Source organism: Seriola lalandi, unplaced genomic scaffold (assembly GCF_002814215.2).
Source record: "Seriola lalandi dorsalis isolate HSWRI2012SDOR001 ecotype SW California unplaced genomic scaffold, Sedor1 jcf7180002054476, whole genome shotgun sequence".
In the NCBI taxonomy this organism is placed as follows: Eukaryota; Metazoa; Chordata; class Actinopteri; order Carangiformes; family Carangidae; genus Seriola; species Seriola lalandi.
Window position 1 is genome coordinate 3,136,496 of NW_019525029.1, and position 22,746 is coordinate 3,159,241.

Consider the following 22,746-nt stretch of genomic DNA (forward strand, 5'->3'; position numbering starts at 1 on the left):
AATCGATAATGAAAAGAGTCTTTAATTGCAGACCTAGTCCAGACCTAGTGTTTTTGAAACAGCTTAAAATATTGTTTCATAATGACAACAGGGAGCAACAACTCTCTATTTGCAAATGATGATAAGTGATGAACCTTTTCTTCTTATAACTGATGTAGAGGAAGTGATTTCTCACCTTGTCACAGAAGACCTTGATCTGAGAGTACGCCCTGTGCAGCGGCTTGTTGCTGCGGTTGTTGTAGCTGTATGTGTCGATCTGGATCATGAGAGGAAGACCCTTCACCCCTTTCTGAGAGGAGAAGTCTGTACTCAGACAGTTGACTGTGATGAAAATCTGCCAGGGACACAGAGATGGTAGGGGAAGGAGGAGGAGGTTTACACAGTCAGATTTAAACTGTAAATAGTATTTAGGGGTTTTAATATGCAATATTTTCATTCTTTAGCTCATAATTTAACCTAGAAAAATCTCAACACCAACTCAAAATACTGACGAGTGCAAACAGAAGCTGGTCCTTGAACAACGTGGATGTTTTTCACTTTATAGGGAACGGTTCATCACTTAATGACGACTTTCACAGAGGTTTGTGATTTACTCCACGTTACACAAACAACCTTTCACCTTTGTTCCAGTCGGCTGGTGACAAATTTTAGATGTCTAAAAATCCCGAGTCTACAGAAATCAAAACTACGTGTAACTGCATGGTCACGCAGCTCTAGCATTTCAAGAGCATATGTTTTCTTGTGATTTGTGTGGACTGGTCCTTTGATAAACTGACAACCTAACTAAGTTGACCAGAGCCCCGTAACTCATGTTCACAACATGTGGGAAGATGATCTGGGCACAAAAATCATTGGTTATGAATAGAAGTGTGTGATTAACTTAGTGCTCTTCCTCTACTCCAATGCAACGCTCCATTTAGAGTCTATTATACCAAAGAAAAATTTGCAAAAAATTTCCAAAAACATTCGTCTCATATGAGTTTTGGCGTTCTCTAGGAAGGTAACCTCTCCCTCTCTCTGGTTTATGTGTACGCTTTTGTGAGGGTTACGAGTTTAAAAAGAAGATGCAGTTTTTATCTTCCTGTCTTTTAGTCTCCCAGGATGTCCTTACGTTTCAGCTCTTTAACTGTCCACTATCAAATAAAGGCAAAAGCACAGCGCAAACCTGTTCCATCAGCTTCCTCCTCAAAATAAACATGAATCATAGAATAGAGATAGAGATAGTTAATTTCTGAAAAATAAAAAAGTTTAATCTATCATCTGTAATTTATCCCACAAGTTTATATTAGTTATAAAAAAAAACACGGCATTCCCCTAAAACAAACTTGAACTATCTCTTTCAGGTATCCTATTTATTTTGACACTTTGCCAATTTGTAGTTTTCAAGTTTTAGAAATTTAAGAAGACATTTTAACTAATTCTTTCACTTCTCTTTTAGACCTCCAACAGGAGTAGTATGACCACTAAACTACCTGGTTGTTACACCTGTTCCTGCAGTGCATCAGGTGTATTCAAGCTCAATAGTCACACAGATTAAGAGACAGAGAGAGAAAGAGTCAATATTGGCCCAGAGAAGTGTGCTTGGATTTCCTCCAGCAACGTCTTTGTCCCCGGGCTGCTATTACAATGAGAGAGCCACATTACACACACAGACTGACTCACACACACACACACACACACACACACACACACACACACACACACACACAGAGTCACTCGCATTCACACAGAAATGAGGGCAAAACAAACAGCAGAGGGTGGGGACCGGGCTTGGTGTGTGTTGGCCCTTGGGGGCCTCTGGAGTTCAAACAGTGACGGGGCTCCATTTAAGGAGTGGCCACAAAGGAGTGGGCTACACAAAGACAAAGAAGGCAAACAGAGCGAGTACACAACACTCCCCATCAGCTTGATGACGGGCAGTCAAAAACATGAGATTTAAAGTGAAGGAAGTGTTTTTCAGTTCTTCTATCACAGCAACATTTTGAAGATTTAATGCGCCGTTCTTTCAGTGAGCTCTCCAGTGTTCACGATGTCTACATGTCAGGAGCTTGCATCACAGTCAAAAGCCAGTTTAATTTGTCGAGTGCATTTGTTTGCCAACATCTGAATCAGCACAAAAACCTGTCCCACTGCTTTTTTTTCACATCTACAACACACCTTCAGAGAGAGCAAACCGGTTTGTGGAGAAAATTACAATGACATTTATTTCTTACAAAAAAAACAAAAGGAATAATATTTGTGTAATTGTGTTTGAGGGTTTCTGTACCTTGGCCTCTTCATTCACATCCCAGGTGAAGGAGATGGCATTGTAGGCGATTTCTTCAATGTTGCCAATTGTGTTGAAGCTCTCCTTGTAATCAGCTGTGAGGACAAACACATGGTTCATTTCTGCAATCACAACAACTTCTGAAACATAACTTTTTTCAACACAAACATTCTCAAAAAGTATCTGAAAATAGATGTATTATGTTATATTCTGCAATTTTGGCAGATATCTGCAAAAAAAAGAAAGAAAATTAAATAAAAAATTATAAAATTAAACATCCCTGTATATACAGCAGAAATTGGTCAATGAATGACACAAATTAGGCAGCTATTGTTTGTTGAGATAAGCAATCAAATGGCACGCTTCAATTTTATAAGATAAAATCTTATCTGCTTGAGCAAACAAACTCTCTTCAAAGGCTTCAAAGGCAACAGGAGGAAACACGAGAGGTGATTTGGCTCAGAGGTATTAAAAGTCAGTCGGACGAGTGCACTGGCTGAGTATTGTTGACCTGTGTGACTGCAAACTGGAGGGCCTTTAAAATAAGGGGTGAAGTGCACCGATGTGGTGTGGAAAAGAACTCTATGTGCATTGTGATTTTATTTAAATGAAAAGAAATCCAGTGGAAAGAACAGTGACTGCAAACGTAACCAAGAGTCTAAAGACTTTTAAGCTGATTTAAAGAATAACTGGTGATGTTTTATGTTTTTCTCGTAATTACTAAAGTTCTAAATGTATATTAATCCGCGGCTGGAAATAGTCCCCAAATGCACTTTTTACTTTACAGTGCCCAGCTATTTTAGGAAATCACTTAGTCTTCTTTTTACAAATTAAACCATATACATGGGACCCATTTTAATAAATGTATGCCTTTGGTAGAAGGAGGCTTGTGACTGAGACACAGACACGGCATAAAGGTGGGAAAGCATTGTCTGCTCTAGTCTTTCCTGGTATTTGTTAATAAGAGAAATGAAATTTGAAACCAGCTGTATCCTTCAACTGATGACTGCAGGTGAAGTGATTCATTAAATCACCCACTTTTCCGTTGTTTTCATTTGGAATAAAAGTCTATATAAGTAAGTCTGCATGATAAATGCTGCTAGGATGAGACACAGACGTGATCGGGGCAGAAGCAACAGTTCTGCTCGTCACATCTCAGAGCATCTTCCACTGACGTCTCTGACCTCCTCCATCATCCTAACCGCCGTTTGCAGTGACACTTCCTGGATCTTTAGCAGGTGCACAAAGCAGCAGGACAGGCAGCAACATGCCTATCTGCCAGTATCCCCCATTAAATAACCCCATTCAAATGATCCATTCATGACCCCACCACCCCCCAACCGGCCTGATAAACCCTCCACCGCTATTCAAATCAGCTCTCTGGACGGCTTCAGGTTACAGGCTGCATCCAGCTACAGGCCAATCTGGCTCTGAGGAGCAGGACGGAGGGCGGTCTGTCATTTGACCTACAGAGCTGCTTGAATGGACATCCCCCCTCCTTATACTACACACACACACACACACACACACACACACACACACACACACACACACACACACAAAAACACACACACACACAATTAGAGCTGAAACAATTGTTACAACCAATTTCTGGTTCTAGATTCTTAAATATTTGCTTTGTTTTCTTTATTTTAACCTTGTACTTTGGGGTTTTGGATTGTCAGCTTGGGCTTTGAGATACGGTGATGGGCATTTTTCAAAACCCATTATTCGAATATTTGAGGACACAATTAACGGATCAATCAATAACAACATAATCGTGAGATGCAGCCCTAATGATGAATACATAAACATGGGAACAAAGCTGTCAAGATAAACATATGTGACTTTTCCATCCCCTTCTTAAGCGGTTTCTCAGCATCCCTGTTTGTACTTCACCTTGGACCATGTTTGTACATGCAGAACGTGCGCGCATATCTGAGCGCAGATAGATATCTCTGTGTGCTCGTGCACGAGGGGGAAATTTTTCAGCCCCCTGGGTCAAGCTGTACATACACACAAACAGACAAACACACACCTGCACAACACAGACTCATTACACTGGCAAATGCCAAACTGGAAAACTGACCACACTGAAGAACTTCCTCTCAACAGGAAGGACTGGTAGTTATATGAACAGTTATCGAGACAATATGTTTCATCTTCAAATCACAGATGCCGACAGCAAGAGATCAGCTTATTGCAGTGACCAGAAAACCTTAAGTACTTTGATTTTAAAATGTGCCATATACTTACAGGATGTTTGCATTTTCTAGGCGACATTTTTTTGGCTCGTGACGCTTTAAAAAAAATAAAACAGTATTTTGTTTTTTCTGCCACAGTAACTCTCTCACAATCTTAAATTAATTTCTTTTGATGCCCAGCTTGGTAACAAATGTTCTATCAGATATAAAGATGTTATTAATTGTGGGCTGATAAGGATTCGTCTTGGTTCATGTAATATAGATATTAAGATGGAAATCTAAATTGGGCAAGAATCACTTTCAACAGACCAAGACCAGCCGAGGAAACAGTGTGGCTAGCATTCCTCTCCCTGTCCCAACAAGCTGTGTATAGGTGTGTGTGTGTGTCTCCCATCCACCCTGAGTCTCCCACATACCTCTGCCATCTCTGCCTCTGTTAGCAGGCCCAAGCATGTCAAACGCAAACCGCCTACAAGCTTCTCACACACACGTATTCCAAAAGCCGTAGAAAAGATCGGTTCACATTCAAATCCATCAACCGAAAAACACCGTCTGACAAAAGGTCAAAAGTGTTAAGATACAATTATGAGGCTGCAGATCGACACACGTACACCCGTGGGAAACGCTGTGAGGGAGAAAGTTTGACATGTTGGTTTGGATTATCGAGTTTTTTTTTCCCAAATCGGTGTTTTGCTCAATCTTCCAGGCGATGTAGGGGAGATTAGAGGATTTATGTTGTGTGTTTCAGCAACACCTAGACATTAAGAGACTCAGGTGTGTTGAATTGTGTGTGTGTGTGTGTGTGTGTGTGTGTGTGTGTATGTGTGTGTGTGTGTAGGACAGCCCAGCCGCCTGTCTGATGGTGGGCATCTGAACAGCCCCAGGCAGACAGTTGGGTGGGGGCTTATTTGCTCTCAGTTTTGGTCATGCCTTGTTTATTAGCTCAGCACATTCCAGCATTTACAATAACATAAATCTGTCTCTGTCTTTTGACTCATGTGTTGTCATTCATCAATTCAACTGCTGCTGTTAACATGGACGCTTTGGAAGAAGGAGCGGGGGCAATAAAAGTCTTACCGATGTCTAGGACTCTCTGTTTGGCTGTGTGCTGCCGTGAGTGCCAGTACTTCCAGTATTTGAGCTGCTCGTCGCGGTTCTTGTCCTCGCTGAACACCACCATGATGACACTCTGAAAACAGATACAAGACAAGAACAAAGTGAAAATGAATCTAAACTAAATGACGATCAAGTTTTGGGTCAAGATGCTGCAGCTGAGTCACTGCTTGCGTTTGGGAATCCCGACAGATTCTTGTCTCCTGTTTCTTTCTTACAGTTCAAGTTTATGCCCATACGCCTGGTAACCATTACTATTAGTAATAATAACAACAAAATTAAACGTTTGAAGTTGATTGCTTAAGTCTGGGAATCCAGTGATGTTGCTAAATAGAAGTCTGATTAGGCAAGAAACATGAGCAGTCAGACGATTACGTTTTTAACCATCCCCGACCACAGTCAGACTTACCTGGAAATGAAAGCAAAGAATTACCTATTTACAGACCAACTTTAACCATACTTTAATTAGTTGTGTGAATAAAGAAAATAAGACTATTATAACTTATCTACTATAAATTATCTTTTAGTTCGTCGTCCGGTTTACAGTTTTCATTAGGAAGATAAAGAGATTGCAGACTTTTTTGGCCCAAAAATCAAGTTCAAAAACAAGTTATAAACAAGATGCTACCACTTTATAAAGCGGATATAGCAGAACTGTCAGCTAACAGTTGCTTATTGACAGATTCAGCAGATACAGAGAAAATTTATCATTCATTTGGAGTTGTGTTTGTCTCCACCTGATGAATGTACGTTCAATATTCACTCTTTTAGCTCTGTGTTTGGTCATCACCGTCTCCAGAGGGAAATACCTTGCTGTTTAGCTGCTAAACGCTCTGCTATGTTCACCAGCTAGTCACTAACTTTGTGTGTCTGCTGTTTGGTGCTGAGCAGGTGGTGTACACTGGGTTTATCTGACTTTTTTTACCCCCAACTTTTCAAGTTACCCACTACCTGTGGAAACTAGGCTAACTAAAGCCTTGACAGTGAAGTTGTGGTTTGTAAAACCACACGAAACAATGAGGGGAAAGATGCTAAAATGCTCCATAGAGATGGGTGGAGGATAAAAGAGCTCTTTCACATACATTTAGTCATCTAATCCATTGTTATTATAAAAATACAGATTACAGCAGCTTTTATAAACATGCAGTCTCAAGGTTCGGTTATAGTTAGACTTAAATTACATACAAAAGAACTTATTTGTGTGTAATATATAAACTACAGGTAAATCTGTGACTGACTATAGGCATGAATAAACCATAAAATAATAAATCTTATGGCGTTAAGGCCAAATGGAAAATAAAATAAGGGAAAAAGAAGCGAGACTGAAATGACTCGCTCACCCGGACTTTGCTGATGGGGTGACGGAGGCGATTGTTGGCGCTGAGCTCGTTGAGCGTCACAGCGTAGAACTGGCCTTTGTTCAGGTAGGTCATCGGCCCCTCACCCTGCTTCTGACGCAGCGAGCGCGTGGCGTCCAGCGTGTACCGGAAGCTGTCACTGTACACGTGCACACATAGAGAATGATATGTGATTAGAAATAACAAGGGATAATGGGGGTACAACACACAATTTGGCGTTCCTTTCTGGATCACTCCCAGTCAGTATTTTGATTTCAAAATGGCACCTATCTGAATATTTCCACCGTGACATACATTGATGTTTGTGCTGTAATAACAAGAAGGTTAATTCATTGTATTCTGAGTGACTTACACTCTCTCCTGATGAAATAAGAAGTCATCTGTAGCCAGAGAGGAAGGTGTGTGGTACTTCTGTGGAGAATACCGAAAAGAAAAAGAAAAAGAAAAAAAAAAAAACACACAGAAAGAGGAATTTATTTTGGCACAATGAAAAGTTAGTTTAGCCTGAGAGGAACTGGTTAAACAATGCTGGAAATGATGGAAAAAAAAAAAAAGAAACCACACCAGCATATTCAGCGGTAGTATTCTCATAAATACAGATCAGAGAGACAAAGGAGTTCTCAAGCTAACGGAAAACAAACTCAAACAAACACTTGTAGATTCTTGTTCAGGTAATGAACCTTTGGACTCTGTGAATCATATTTAAACATCTATCTGTCTTCACGTACCATGAAACAACAACTCCACCCAGCACATACTGTTACAGCTCATCAGCGTGTGACATTCAGTGTTGTGGCGCTGTAATTTCCTTGTTTTGGTGTCGATCAACCTGCCTTCTTTGATTGTGCCTCCCTACGTTTTCCCACGGTGCCTTTTAACGCTCGCTATACATTCAACTGTGGTTTGTACGTGTAGATGGAGAAGATAATACTAATAAAATCATAACAGCAAAAAGCTAGTTCATCCAGCTGAGAAAAAAAAAAAGTGAAAGCTGAGCCCTTTTCTCAAAGTAAAACATATCTTGACTTGTGGCTGCATTACATTTTGGTCTACTGAGGATTTTTGTTGAACTGCTTATGATGGATTCCTCTGGAGTCTCTCACACCAAAACTGATTAACACTAAGCTTTTCCTTTGTGATATTATAGTCTATCTATTTTGGCATGTATCTGCTGCAATAGAATAAAATAAAACACTGACAAATTGGACTTAGAAATGCAAAGAACAATAGCTATTTTCAACAGTAACCAAACTGTTTGGCTTGTTTCCCTTTCAGACAATGTGTGACTTCCTGTCATATTTTTAACATGTCTATTACTCATGACCAGTTAAGAAAAAAGTGATTTCCCTTCTTAAATTACTTCATTTTCATAACTTTTATATGCTTGAGAGGGTAAAACTATCCAGTATTCAGTGGGTGAGGAGGTGTATTTTTCCTTCACAGTAATAACACAGTATCTGTTCAGACGCTGGCGTCTCTTCTCACCCCGTCTCTCTCCTCTTCGTACGGGCTGTCAGGCGGACTCTGCTGGTCTTCTTTAACGTACGAGCTGTGACTGACGGTGGTCACCTCATACGGACTCTGTTCGTAGACCACTCTCGCCGACTCGTCTCCTTCCACCCTGTAGTGAAGCCCCGGCCCCGTCGTGAAGACGGACGTGTACACCTCGGCCTTCACCACGGGCCCTGACCCCGCACCGGTCCCCGTCGAGCTGCTGAACTGCTCCCGTTTGGCCTCCTGGTGCTCCGTGTTCAGTGACAGGTTGACGGGGACGGATTTCAGGACCTGAACCCGATTGTCCACCATCTCTACCTCGTTTTGGCTGCTGGGGTTGCTAGGCAACGTCACCCTGAACAAACAAAAGGATTAAAAAGGATGGGTGTCTGCAATTTGTGTTTTTTAATTTCTTTTTGCTTTTACTGAATGGGTGTGCTGCTGTTTGCGTATTGGATAAATATCAAGGAAGTGTTGCGCTGTCCAGTGAACATGTCTGAAATTCTAAACCTTCAAATCTTACACCTGCTTTACAACATCTGTTGTATCTGTTTCAGCACTGACTAATATGGATGAAACATGTCGGCTACAGGTTAAAGAAATGTGTTGATGCATCTTTAGTTCTTCTTTTCAGACAAACAGAGAGCTGGATTTCTCCCATTTCAAGAGGTTTCCACTGGCCTCAGTCCATCCTGTGCTGTAGTAAAACCCACTTATCTATGACATTATATATAAATGCATATCCATAAATAAACTCAAAGTACCAGTCTTATATCACTATAATCTTCGGCACATAGTTCTTTATCGTAGAAATTCATGTTTAGTTCTTAGAAAAACTGAAAGCTTTTCACATTAAATTCTTTTATATGTAATCCTATTAACCACAAGTGAAACATGTCAGATACTGCAGTGACTGAGCCCAAGGATTTAACTCGTCACACTGCTGGAAAGGCTTTTTTTTTCTCTCTGTCTTTCTGTCTGGACGTGTGCAACCTTGACTGAGAGACCCAGATTCACTGACCTCTTCTCCTGTTCCTCTGTAATTTCAACCACTTTGGGAACTGGCAGGAGCCTCTTTTCTTTAGGCACCTGAAATGGAAAAAACGGCGGTCGTCATATGTTGGTTGACATCATTCAAAACTAAACGTGGAAAAGTAAAAGGTCTTCCAGCTTTCATTCATCATTTCCTCTTTATTTGGGACACGGTTTCAGAAAATCAGAAAATTTTTTCTCGCATCACAAAAGAAGATTCGACCATGTCTCCGAACCTTGTAGTAGTCGTAGAGGAGGCCCAGGGCGTTGGCGCTGTCCTCGTCCCCGTTGATGCTCATCATGGCTTTGGTGGCGGCTGTCAGTGGGTTCTCCAGGTACGACCTCCATGCCTCGTCCTCACTGGTGTAGGCCCGCCGCACCGCGGGGAAGGAGCTCTCGTTGGGGACCACCACCACCAGACGCTTACTGACAAACAAACACAAAAACATGTGAATTCAAAAGTGTAAATAGATTTGATTATTCAATCTAAAAGCTCATTAAAAGCATTCAAATGTGTAGGTTTTGGTCTGCTGGATAAAAAAGTACAGAACTTTTAAGATCTTGCCATTCGTCTTTATTTTGAACCTTTTCTACATTAAATAAGCCATTGAAAAATACTGATAATAAATAGTTGCAGCTGTAGTGTGCTTAATGTCTGTCTTGAGAGTGTGCACGGGCCTTTCTCTTTACTCTGTAGGCCCACTTAAGTCGAGATCACAGACCAGTTAAACACACAGTGTTGCCACAACATCTCTTTGAGCTGAGCCTTTCACAGCAGACGCTCTGAATGTTGCAACTTGCTTTACAATGAACGATATCAGTATAAATATATATATTTATATATAAGAAGTCAGTGATTATGTTGTAGCCTCCTCCAAGTTCATTTTCCTTTGGTGTTTATTTGTTTGTGGTTACAACAACACGCGTGAAACAAACTGACATTGTTTAATTATTCATCAGCAGAATTTGAAATCTACTCTACGCCTCGTAAATTAACATAATTAGAACAAGAAATAACTCATTTGTATTACTAGTGTGGTTTCTCTAATTGACATAAACTGCTGCCTGCCAGGTCTACCTGCCAAATAAAACACATTTGTCCCGCCCCCAATCTCTGATATCATACTGATGCAAACCTTTATAGAAAAGGATGTAATAGTAGAAAAGAGGCACTAACAGACGGCACCCACCATGAATCTGTTCCACCATGTCTTCCTTACATCATCACAGCTTTAGATGCATCATGCATTTAAGTCTACATTTTTTTTTTTAAATCCCTCATCCCTTTCACTAGCTGCAAATCAAACTGTATTTCTTTTACATTGATCTTGCATTTGTCCCAAATTCTTGTCAGCTTCTCTGTGGCAGCCACACCAGCAGCTAGTGAGCCGACATGCAGGTATAAAAAGGCCACAGGCAAATAAGACATGGAGGTGGTGATATTTGTTTTGAACAACTCTATTCTGTTGGATTTGACTGAATTTTACCGCTGTGTGTCATAATAGTGGCATACACCTGTTGTTTCCACAGCAACAGTGCAGTCAGAGAAATAAGCTGCACGCATTTACCCAGTAAAGATATTTACTTGTTTTATATTGTTTTACTGATGTCACAACCATTGCTACTACTACTATACTCATAATAATAATAATGATAATAATAATAATAATGAAAATAACCACTTCCCTATTTCAATACTAATCCAGTTACAGCAACCATTAATTTAACTTATTATTATGCAGTTATGTATAACTGTATTAAGATACTCAAGTATTTTTTTCTCAATCATTAAACTATTGCTGGGATTTGGTAAAACTAAAACACATCAGATCCTCTGTAACATTTAGAGATTTTGATCAGTCAATGCAAACGCTGCTATTTCTGATATTTACTAAGATTAAAAACGAAAAATGTATTCATTGTTGTTGAATGATGATTGTCTCAGTTGCTGTAACTGTCTACAAAGGCTATAAATAAAGCAGTTTTCTAGTGTTATAAAACAGCGCAGTATATAGGCCACCAGGCTGCAAAAACTCTCCTCTGTACAAGATCCATCGCTCACTGCACAGGCCTAAAATATGAAAAATGCAATGCAATGCAAAAAGTAGGGCTAAAGTTATTTTAATACAAAGAAATTAAAGTGTTAAAAAAAATCCAATCGTTGCATTTTGAAGACTCTTCCATCAGTCAAAAATGGCGAATTCAGCTCTAACAAAATCCACGGCGCCAACTTTTGCTTGTCAACTTTTCCTCCAGGCCTGTGGAAGTTTAATATTTCTAAATTATCCAAAAGTGATACAACCAGAGAGTGAGCCCTCTTTTTCCTCCTCAAAATAAAGTCAGTCCGATTTAAAAGCAGCTTTTCTTGTGATTAAAGACGTTAATGAAAACAGTTGAAAAAAGTTATTTTTTTCCCCCCTTCAAGTTGAAACCATCAAAGATCCTCTCCGCTGCCTCGATCACTTACTTGTCTGTCTCCTGTGACATATTTCGCTTCCTCTACGATCCTTCCTTGTGAAACTGGACTTTCAAGTCGGAGCAGGTAGTAGAGTGAGTGAGTTGCCAGAAGTTGGGCTACAGGTAAGTCGACTTTTCTCGCCCCGCTTCTTTTCTCCCAGCCCCTCTCCTCTCCCTGACTGACTCTCCTCCGCTCCACCTGGCAGGTAAAGCCGCTTTGTCCCCCGGCAGTCAGTCAGTCAGTCAGTCACTTTGCTTGTCTTGTGTTCAGTTTGTACGAATATATTATCACAAATATCAACATATCTGGCTGCCGTGCATTAAATTATTTGCCTTATTTTAATGGCAGCGGGTCAACTTTGCGCTGAAATTCTTTCACTGTGAAAGAACCGTGGAAGGCGAGGGCGAGTCTGGCGCTGATTGGCTGCTGCGGAGCGGAGCTGGGCTCTGATTGGCTGTTGGCTCAGCGAGGGCAGGTAGAGGCCCACCTCACCTGCAAGCGAACGAAAAGACGGCATTGAAGGCACCACAGTGACACAGAAAGAAGAAACAGGAAAACAGAAAGAAAGGGTTTACGTTCAGAAAAATGAATTCCTGAAACTTTAGTTCGGATTTTATTCGATAAAAGTAGAGTTTTATTAAAACAATGAGGGTTAAAAGTTGTTGGAAAAGCTGGAAAAGGACATCTGTGAGGCATGACTGGTCAACCTTATAAATGGCCTCAGACTGACACACTCATACACAGCCACTGATTTAACCTTTTCCCCGCTTAATTTCAATAATGTGTGTGTGTGTGTGTGTGTGTGTGTGTGTGTGTGTGTGTGTGTGTGTGTGTGTGTCTGCGCGCGTGTTTCAAGTAATCTCAGAGCAGACAGAAGGCAGGGAGGAGCCCTGTCATTAGCTGACACAATGCTATTGTCCTCTTAATGAAGCCATTGTATGAGGAGATCCCAGTGTTTGGGATTACCCTGCCAGAACAGACACTGTGTGTGTGTGTGCGTGTGTGTGTGTGTGTGTTTGTGTTTGTGGAGCCCCCCCCCCTATTGTTTTTATTTATCGATTGACTGTCAAAGATTAAACTATTGGTTTCCAGACTTTTTGGCTTGTGTCAAAAATTAAAATTGGTTAAAATTGTTAAAATTGGTGTCTAGTTTTAGCCCCTTGACCTTTGCCCCAATTCCCTGTCTAAATGTCTCAGATAGTTTGATTTTTAAATAAAGTTTTTGAGGCCCAAAGAGATAAAATCATCCAATACTTTGCAAAAAAAGCAAAGAATAGAAAGAACATTCCTTTGTGTGGCAGAAGTAATTTTTTCTTCTTTCTTCTGCCATTAATCATCTCACGAGCCCTCAGATTCATCTTGTGACCCGCTGGACTAAAATACAGGAAAACTAGTTACACCTCAACCAGCTACAACAATAAATTGGTACTTATGCATAGTTACATTAGTATTAACAATCTATTAATGTAATTTATGATGATTATATCAGGGTCTATTTTTTTTAGGGGACTTTTACTTTTGACACATTAAGTAAGTTTTGCTGATTATAGTTTTGTTTTGGTTTTTTTCACTTAAGTAGTTTACATATTGGTTTTTTTACTTAAGGAAAAGATTTTAGTACCTCTTCCACCACCGCTACACACTCAGTGCCAAGTGACAGATAAACTTCCTCCAAGGTGGATTTTGTCTGGATTTTGACAAACGGTTGGTCTCCAAACTGGTTTGCTGTCTTGTGAAAGTGTTTGCATGACAAAATGCAGGCCTTTTGCTTAAGAATGCCTTCAGGCGCCCCTGTATGGAAATCTAAAAATTACGTTTCAGATTCAGTTTAACCGTCAGTGGTGCTGTGTGTGTGTTTGTGACAAGCATGCGTGTGTTTGCATTCCCTGTGGAAGATCACTACCATCCTCCCTTGTCTAATTTGTTTTACAGAGCACCTGGGCCTTTGCTGAGCTCTTTCTATGTCTGAGTGTGTTCAAATGGAACTGCTAGATAAATACAGGTGGGGTCCTTTTCTTCTCACAGCACACAGAGATGAGTAAGAGAGACAAAAGACAGGGAAATAGAAGACTTAATTTAAGGTAGGAGAGAAACAAATGCAGAAAAAAATGAATGAACGATGAATAGTTAATGAATTTCAAGCATTCTTCTAATCAACTTTATTACTACTTTTTCAATGAACATGGCTGGATTACTGAATGTACCTTTATTGCTGTGCCCAGAGCCTTTAAAATGATCATATAAAAGTTAGTCAGCAAAGAAATACAAAACGACCACAAAGAGACGCAACACTACCACAAAGAGATGCAAAACTACCACAATGAGACACAAAACTACCACAATGAGATGCAAAACTACCACAATGAGACACAAAACTACCACAATGAGATGCAAAACTACCACAAAGAGATGCAAAATGACTAAAAAGAGACGCAAAACTACTAAAGAGATGCAAAACTACCACAATTTGAAACAAACTAGCACAAAGATGCAAAAAACTACCAACAACATTTTGTGTCTCTGTCAGTGTAGGTGTCTTGTACCTGTGTAGGAGGGAGGGGGAGGGCTTATACTGTATGTGCCCGGGGGCCTGTTGCCTCATGATCTGTCCATGCTCATATATAATGTACTCCACTCAAAAAACAAAGTGAGAAAGATGTTTTGCTTGCCTTAATGAAAATAATGTGTCAGCTTTTTCTGTTGTCTGTAGCTCTCCCTGTATGACTTCTGCCTGCAGGAATGTCTGCCATGCGGCGGTTTGACAGCTGAAATAATGCGAGGGCTACTGTACAAGCTGCCACAAACAGGCATGGACAAGACTGGAAATTCAGGGGCCGAGAGCCACAGAATACCTTCGTCTGTGTGTGTGTGTGTGTGTGATAGAAAGTGTGTATGTGTCCCACTCTTGTGAGAGAGGTGAAAGGTGTATCCTACATACCAGGAGTTTTTTCGCAGGGAGAAGCAGCTTGTCTGGACTTGGCCAGGATTAGGTGTCTCTAGCTGAGTACAGGTCCCTTTCATTTACCTTTAACTTGTCATCCCTCTGTGTGCATTAAAATTAACTGATACAATCAAGTACTTTTTAAGCAGTTGCTAGCAAACTGTAGTTCGAATAGACGTGAGGGTCCACAAGGTTAAAATGTTGAAAGCCACGAAGCCACTTATATACCAGTCGTATACAAGCATCATTTCTAGAAGGCAGAGTTGACTTACTGTTAGCATTGTGTATTCGAATTCATTTTAGCTTTAGTAAAACAATAAATATGAATGTATATGATTCAGTGTTAATACTAAATCTTTCAGCCTTCTTGACCTTGGAAAAAAAGATCTTAAGCCTGTGTCCATTTGCTATTTGTTCTCTGGAGCTTTCAGCCATAACTTGCTGTCATCATCAGTCGATAGAGTTAGCAGAGATGGCTCAGTGGTTAGAGAAAAGTTACAGCAAAAGCAACATGGGAAGCTATGTGGACTTTGAATGAAAAGTTTTAGGGTATGCATTTTTTTTATTGGGATAAGTATTAATATAATTATTAGTTTTGAAAAGGTTTATACTTACTTTTTAAATGCTGCAAAAATGACACACTCATTGTTTAATATTATCATTTTTTCATATTAAATTCCCCGTATGTATTAGTTTGCAGTTGTTTTACTCGCTATGTTTTTTGCACTAACCTGTATAAAAGTTGCTACAATATTTAAGTTTGATTGGTTTGTGGTAGGGTATCATACAAACTGCCATGAAAATATTTTGTACTTGAAGCACTCTCTTGGGAGCTATAGCACAAATAAAAACTCTTGTACAGACATTACAGCAGCTACAGGATGAAACTCATGACTCTTAACCTTATATGGTCCCAAAAAATCAGAAATTCCACAACAGTTGTGTTAAAACTGACATTTGAGCCAATGTTGTTGACTCCATTCACTTACAGTTGCATTTGGCCCAAATATCAGAGAGCTGCTGCTGTTAGCGAGGTTAGTGAACGCTGTCACCACCTTCACAATCAGCCTCTGTCTGACCAGCTTATGTCTGCCCGACCCCAGACCTCACCTCTCCTTCAGTTGCACTTTGTGTGTATATGTGTGTAAGTGTGTGTGTGTGTGTGTGTGTGTGTGTGTGTGTGTGTGTCAAGGAAAGAAACGTATTTGCCTGAAGGGATGGTTTGCCCTCTTGATGTGATTTCTCGGGGCTTCCCAGGGTCACTTTTAATGAAACAATGAACAATTGCATTTGCATCATTGCACAACAGCAAAAAAAAAAACAAAACAAAACAAAAAACAGTCTGTACTATTAAGTTTGCTTTTAACTTTTTCTCCCTCTGATGAGAGTTCAAGTGCTGACATTTGTGTGATATTGGTGGTTTAATTTTTAATTTTGTTTCTTTTATCTTTCCCCAAATACATAGTAACAACACCACCATTATATGCCTCAACAAACCCTGTGTATGTGTGTGTGTGTGTGTGTGTGTGTGTGTATGTGTGTGTGTGTGTGTGTGTGTGTGTGTGTGTGTGTGTGTGTGTGTGTGTGTGTGTGTGTGAGGTGTGTGTGTGTGTGTGTGTGCTCTAAATATGTTAATGAAGTCACATGGCCTCGGTGGTGAAAGTTATCACCAGTATGTGGATGTGTTGTGACTGTGTCGTGGCTTGTGTACAGCCCGACTGGTCTGGCAACATTGTGGCATGTCACGGTGCAACAGCAGCAGCAGCAGCAGCAGCAGCAGCAGTGGACTATGGCAAAACCTGTTGGTTTGGAAAAAAAAAAAAAAAAAAAGGGAAAGGTTGATGAGGGGTAGCTGAGAGAGGAAGTGGCCAATGGGGAAGATGAAATCCAACTTCCTCTTCCCTCAACAGCTTCCACAGAAAGAGGGAGGTCACTCTAACCCCTGACAGCCGCTATTTCTCCCTCTTTGTTTTGTTGCCATACAAGTTTTCCGGAGGTAGACAAGGTGGAACAACTGTCTTCACCCTGGAATGCATCTTCAGAAATTTTTCTTGACCTTGGCTTAACCTCTTGAAAAGTCATCAGTTTTTGGTGAGAAAATATAAACCAGAAACTGCAGTATGAGCGCTGAAAGGTAAAAGAAGAAAAAAAGAACTGGGCTGAGCCGAACGTGAACCTGAAAGCCCTTGTGGCGGGAGGAAAAGACCCAAATGGAAAAAAATCTCAGGCTGTCTGTGGCAAACCCCTGCTTATTCATACGCACAATGGACAACCAGATAATATTCTCCTCTCCTATTGAATAGCTGACACCTGGAAGATTTGCTTTCACACAGGCCCCTAAGGCTGGACAACCCCACCCCAAACCTAAGCTAGCAAGTCCCTGCACAACAACCTCCAGGGTGGGGGAACTTGAGCAATGTGTGGCTTTTGTCATTTTTTTTAAACCCCCCTTCTTTCTTTTACTTTTTGCCCCCTTTCTGAAAGCATAATCACATCCTTCTCTCTTGAGAGATATTCCCCCCTTTCACAAAAGACTGAAAGGATTGTCTCTCTTTTCTTATGATGAGAAAAAAAACAGCAGGAAGGTGGAGAGGCGGGGGGGGGGGGGGGGGTTTGGGGGTGATACAATAGCTGGCTGGAGACTTTTCTCACAATGATAAGATTTCTCCCAAGAAAAGTCATGACACCTAAGGTATCTCACAACTGGACAAATAAAAACTTTGATTTCATTATTTTCTCTATATATGCCGATTGATATTTTAGACACCTTTCTGATAACATGTGGGCCTGTGTTTCCATCATGTGAGAGCTGGAGCTGCAGTGCATTTACATATTAGCTGAATTTAGTCAAATACTGAGCAGAGGTGAACAGCTCCACTGTTCCTGCCTGACGGCTAAACCACAGTCACAGATAGAAAAGATAAATATCTAACATAGTCCACATTATGGTCTGCACGGGTCATGCTGCTGCAGTGTTTGTATAGCTGTGATTAAAAAAAAATGTTAGTAAATGCTTAACAGTATTAAGTGCATATCAGTATTAGGTTGTGCCTGTGTGTTGCAGGTCTCATGGTCGCACTGTGAAACTTGACAGTAGACATGTTGTGGATACTTGCGGCACTGAGACATTCACAGCATGATTTAACAGGCAAGTGTACAGTTAGCTTCCTCTATGCCTGCCCCCCAGTGTCAGCTCTGAGGGAACATGTCTTCTATCATTTACCTCTCAATGATGATGTGTGACGCAAAGAGTTTTGGTCCTGTGCAATGCATACCTTACCCATAGCTTGAAAGTGTTCAGGTGGTAACAGGTGAGGTGCAAAGGGTTAGACAAATAGCAAAGCATCTGACAAACAGCACAAATTAAAAGGTTAATGAGGATATTTATTCAGGAATTCACAGTTTTAACACTTTAAATTAAACAATTAAATCCTGTTCCTCACCCATTTTTTTCCTGCAACATACTACATATGTAGATGTGTAGATAATTGAAAGCATCTCCACATATTTTGCATGGCAGTGTCTACAGCTGTAAGAAGAAAAAGTGAGAAGTGTAAATGCTCTTTTTAAAGAAACATAATCATGACCACATTTAGCATTTCTTCAAAGCTAAAATAAATGTGTTAATACTTACAACACAGACAATTACATGGGATCATGTAATCATTATTCCAAATTATAAACTGGACTGGTAAATAAAAGTTAGATAAAGCAGACTTTGTACTTAATTTATAATTGGTACAAATTTATCAGCTACTTGTGTTTCTGTTATTTTGTGAGGGCATGCACTAACCAAATCCCGCCGCTTGGAGGCAACATTGTCAATGTCATGTATCTTTGGCCTGGTGGCTTTAATCAGCCCTTCCGGTGCATTCATGGACTTCTCCTATTGACGTATAAAACATGATTATATCAGTTATATTAATAGGTAACCTGTATTATCCTGTCACTCACTAAAATCATAGTTCAGCACGCTGCTCCTAACATATGTAACTTTTATTTACCTTTGAAGATGGTTAAGTCAGAAAAAATATGAAAGTTAAGTTTTTTTGAACTCATGAAAATGTATATGAAGTATCGAAAGCGTATCTTGCGAGTGTCACTGAACACAGCATTAGCCTTCGGTTGTCTGTGAACTGAGCAGCTGTCACACCTGTGTGTGGGCACCCAGCTAACAACACGTACTCTTAGTTTAAGAGGTAAGACTTGCTGTCCTTTTGAAAAAATATAAAAAAATTTGATGAGCTTGGCATATCGTTGGTGAACTACAAGCTGAAGGAAATAGTCTTTAGGTTAGTTAGCCGGCTAGCTAACTAGATAGCAGGAGGGAGCTGAGGTTAGCATGTAGGCTAACCCACGTTACAGCTGATTGACACTTGCAGTTCAGCTTCGAATAACAGCTGGATTAATGCAGGACAAATCAAACGGGTGTCACCTCGATGACAGTGAGTCAGATGTGCTGTGGTTTTGTCAGATGGTGTCCGACATAAAGACGACTGAACTGTAAACGAAGAGGTCGAGAGGATATGACATCTTAGACAAAAACAGTGACTGCTAACGTGCTAACTCGTCTGTATATTCTCTGTCCCTACTTCTGCAGAGTTATATCACCAAAATTGCTATATTACATTGAATGCCTCAAGCACCTAGGACTACTGCACCCAGTTTTTAAACCAGTTTGATAACATATGGTGTTGACTGAGGTTAATATACTGAGTATACAGGCGTACCAGATTTCGCATAAGATAACCAACACTAGTTAACACTAACATCCATTGCTTGCTAACAGCTGCCTATTTATAGAACTTGCTAGTAAGCAAGGCTGGATTACCAACAGGGAAAAGTGGGCAACTGCCTCAAGTCCCTAGACCTACAGGGGCTTGAATGCCTCAGGTTCAATCAGAGTGTGATAACTTGATTAACTGGAATTTGTTAGGATGTAAAAAGTTAGCATTTTAAAAAGTTAGTATAAACCTTATCAAAACTAGCAATAATATGAATACTTATCCAGATTTTTAAAAAAAATGCATACCCTAAAACTTTTCATAGGGACTATGCACCACTTAAGCTCAATTTAACTAAAATAATAAGGGCCTTAAAGTGGATTCTACATTACTATTTAATATTGGTACTCTGTGTCAAATTCAAGGGGACCCAGCCATACTAATAAGCTTGCATTTTTATGGTTTCCTTTTGTAGTTGTAGTTGGAGCCTGAGATCCTAGCCACATACCCAAACCTTCACCTGTTTCTACATGAACCTTTTATCAAGGAAGGATCTTATTGAAAATGGCATCCTTGGAGTTTGCCCTGGATGGGAGAAACTAGTTTTTCAGTAGGAATCTGTGTTTAAGTTCCTGTTAAGAATAAGAGAGAACTTGTTTCTCTGATACTACCCTCCTGAAAGTGCAAATTGCCAATAAATCTGTAGCACAACCTGCCAAACCTGGACCTGTTCCAAGAAACAAGTTTATCCATGCTGATAAAACCTGGAACCTTTAAAGTGGTTTCAGGTTTATTCAGCAGAATAAATACAAATACGTTACTTCTTGGAATAGGCCCATGTCCAACCACTATGCTAAGCTTTTCTAATGTTGTTTAGGTTCCCTTTTCCTGAATATCTTTCAGGAATTGCACAATCCCTACATTCATGCTGGTCAAGGTTTTATGAGCCAGCGTGCTGACTGTTTTTCACCTGAAACACCTGTATTTCAGTTGAGGTCAGATGGGAGTTTTATCTTGTTTAATTTGCCTGACCCGGGCTGACTGGCAGTTGCTGGCTCTTTGCTTGTTTTGTCGTGTCTTTGTATCCATTAAACTTTTAGCTGCCTATAAGAACGGCTTTGCATTAGCCCTGTAAAATACTGATGTCACATACAGTAAGTTGCGTATCATATACATCATAATTTATAATAGTCTATCACCCATATTTTACCTTTGCTATGTATTATACAACCCTTTGCTGTGAGAACTAAAAGAACAATTAATATGCTTCTACTAACAGACTTATTTATGGTAGATGTGTATCAACAATAATAATAACAAGAATAAGTTCAGAATGTTCACAACATTTCTGTTTATCAGTACCATTAATTAAGAACTTTGTCCTTGTATCCTCCTCTCTAGGCTTTGCCATCATGGCACGTGGGCATCAGAAGATTCAGTCTCAGCAGAAAAATGCCAAGAAACAGGCAGAAATGAAGAAAGCCAAAGGTCATGATCAAAAGACGGCAGCCAAGGCGGCGTTAGTGTTCACCTGCTCTGTGTGTAGGGTGAGTATGAAGCCTGAACTCTGACACATTGCTGCCATTTGCTTCCTTTTTTGATTTGTATAAAGTTCTTCTATCTCTGAGAAGTCATATTCAACCAAATGCAAGTCTTGTGCCAAATTATAACACAGTTTTTGTTGGATGTATCGTTCTCTTCTGTAGTCCCAGATGCCCGACCCAAAAACCTTCAAGCAACACTTTGAGAGCAAGCATCCGAAATCTCCTCTGCCCCCTGAGTTAGAGGGAGTGGAGGCATAAGCAGCCACCGTGGACACCAAACTGAGTTCTTCAAGGCCCTGCACCTACTCTGCACTTGTCTGACAGCAATGGATGATTTAATGTAAACAACATGAAGCAGTTATCTTCGTTTAGACTTTAACAGGCCAGGTTGCCTTTGATGCAATCCTTCCTCCCATCCAGTCCTGTTTTTGCTTGTGTTCAAATATATGAGGGGTTAAACCCAAATATTCGTTTTGATTTCTGGGTCACTGATGACTTTTATGATCCAAGTGGTGAATGAAAATTTCTTGCTTCTTTCTCACAGTTTCTCAGAACAAACTCCTCACTGCCCACGAAGTGTTGTTCACATAGGGATATTTCTTGCTGCTAGCTCTTGTACCTCTTTATCTGAAGCTTTACAGGATTGAGTGTCTGATTTAAACCTTTACAGCCAGCATGCCACATGAGGTAAACACACAGTTTGCTTGCAAAGCACGGATTTGGATTGGATGGGATGTAGACAAAATGTTTTAATTCAAATTTCTAGTTTGTCGCAAATGTGACCTCATCTGTTTTATTAGTTATTCCGTTTAATTTGGCTTTGAATGTTTAATAATGAATAAAATGGAGGCAGTGAGATTTTCCTATTATCTGTTCCTCCACAGCGCTGTCTGCCCTGTTGTACTGCAGTCTTTCATCTAGTTAATCATGATTTTATGTGGGGTCATAAAAATATGAAATTTTGCCAGCTATTTCCAAGCTGCTAAATGAATTGCAAGTTAATAAAATTTTACGGGAGCTTGTCAACAACATTTGTATGCTTGGAAAATGAATTTATGCTCCAATGATGTATTATAGCATTTTATTAAATTTTACTTTGTTGTATATCTGTGTTTTTCTGTCATTATGTTTTGTAGGCTGTCTGCTGAAGGAGACAAATTGCACACAGACATTGTGTCTTTCAGTAGATGGTATTTGAAAGAATTCTCTCTATCTGGCGGGATGGAAGTTTTCTGTCACACATACTGTATGTGTGGCTCTGGCTTAATGGACTAAAACACCCTATCTACTGTAGTTTTTGAGGTTTTGTTAGCTTCATAGTTATACAATATTTTACATCCAAATTGACTGCTCACATAAGTAAATGATGACAAATGATGATCAAAAATCGAAGCAGCCTTGCAAACATCAAGGTTCTGAATCAGAATTGTGAGTATGTTTTTGTTTTGAGAGTTTTTCATAAATACCTCTGGGAAACTGAAAAGGAAAACAAGTTACATATCGTCACCTTCCTAAAATAATGGCCTAAGTCATGTTTTGACAAAAATGTTTTTTTTGCCTAAATCACCCCCTCATGATGCTGGCCACCTCTGGTAAAATCGCCTGAATCCTC

At 40.0% G+C, this 22,746-nt stretch overlaps 2 protein-coding genes across 2 annotated transcripts in view; one reads left to right on the plus strand and one right to left on the minus strand.

Annotated features, from left to right (window-relative positions):
• Positions 1–12,258, minus strand: part of grhl2b (grainyhead-like transcription factor 2b) — a 16,234-nt gene extending 3,976 nt beyond the window's left edge. The window contains exons 1-9 of the mRNA XM_087175567.1: positions 11,935–12,258; positions 9,704–9,893; positions 9,457–9,524; positions 8,427–8,790; positions 7,294–7,352; positions 6,924–7,080; positions 5,548–5,659; positions 2,267–2,361; positions 80–334 (exon numbers count right to left, since the gene is read on the minus strand). Coding sequence (XP_087031693.1) covers positions 80–334; positions 2,267–2,361; positions 5,548–5,659; positions 6,924–7,080; positions 7,294–7,352; positions 8,427–8,790; positions 9,457–9,524; positions 9,704–9,893; positions 11,935–11,954 — 1,320 coding nt within the window. The 5' untranslated portion in view covers positions 11,955–12,258. The remainder of the gene's footprint in view (positions 1–79; positions 335–2,266; positions 2,362–5,547; positions 5,660–6,923; positions 7,081–7,293; positions 7,353–8,426; positions 8,791–9,456; positions 9,525–9,703; positions 9,894–11,934) is intronic.
• A 6,693-nt stretch (positions 12,259–18,951) lies between these two features.
• Positions 18,952–22,238, plus strand: znf706 (zinc finger protein 706). Its single transcript, XM_023412068.2, has 3 exons — positions 18,952–19,065; positions 20,992–21,137; positions 21,297–22,238. Exons 2-3 carry the CDS (start codon positions 21,003–21,005, stop codon positions 21,390–21,392), a joined length of 231 nt encoding a protein of 76 aa, XP_023267836.1. The 5' UTR covers positions 18,952–19,065; positions 20,992–21,002; the 3' UTR covers positions 21,393–22,238.
• The last annotated feature ends 508 nt before the right edge of the window (positions 22,239–22,746 follow it).

Excerpts from the sequence above, each read along its gene's own strand:
- znf706 (XM_023412068.2), top strand. The coding sequence starts at position 21,003 with ATGGCACGTGGGCATCAGAAGATTCAGTCTCAGCAGAAAAATGCCAAG. Across the intron at positions 21,138-21,296 it reads TCACCTGCTCTGTGTGTAGG|TCCCAGATGCCCGACCCAAA; the intron begins GTGAGTATGAAG and ends TCTCTTCTGTAG.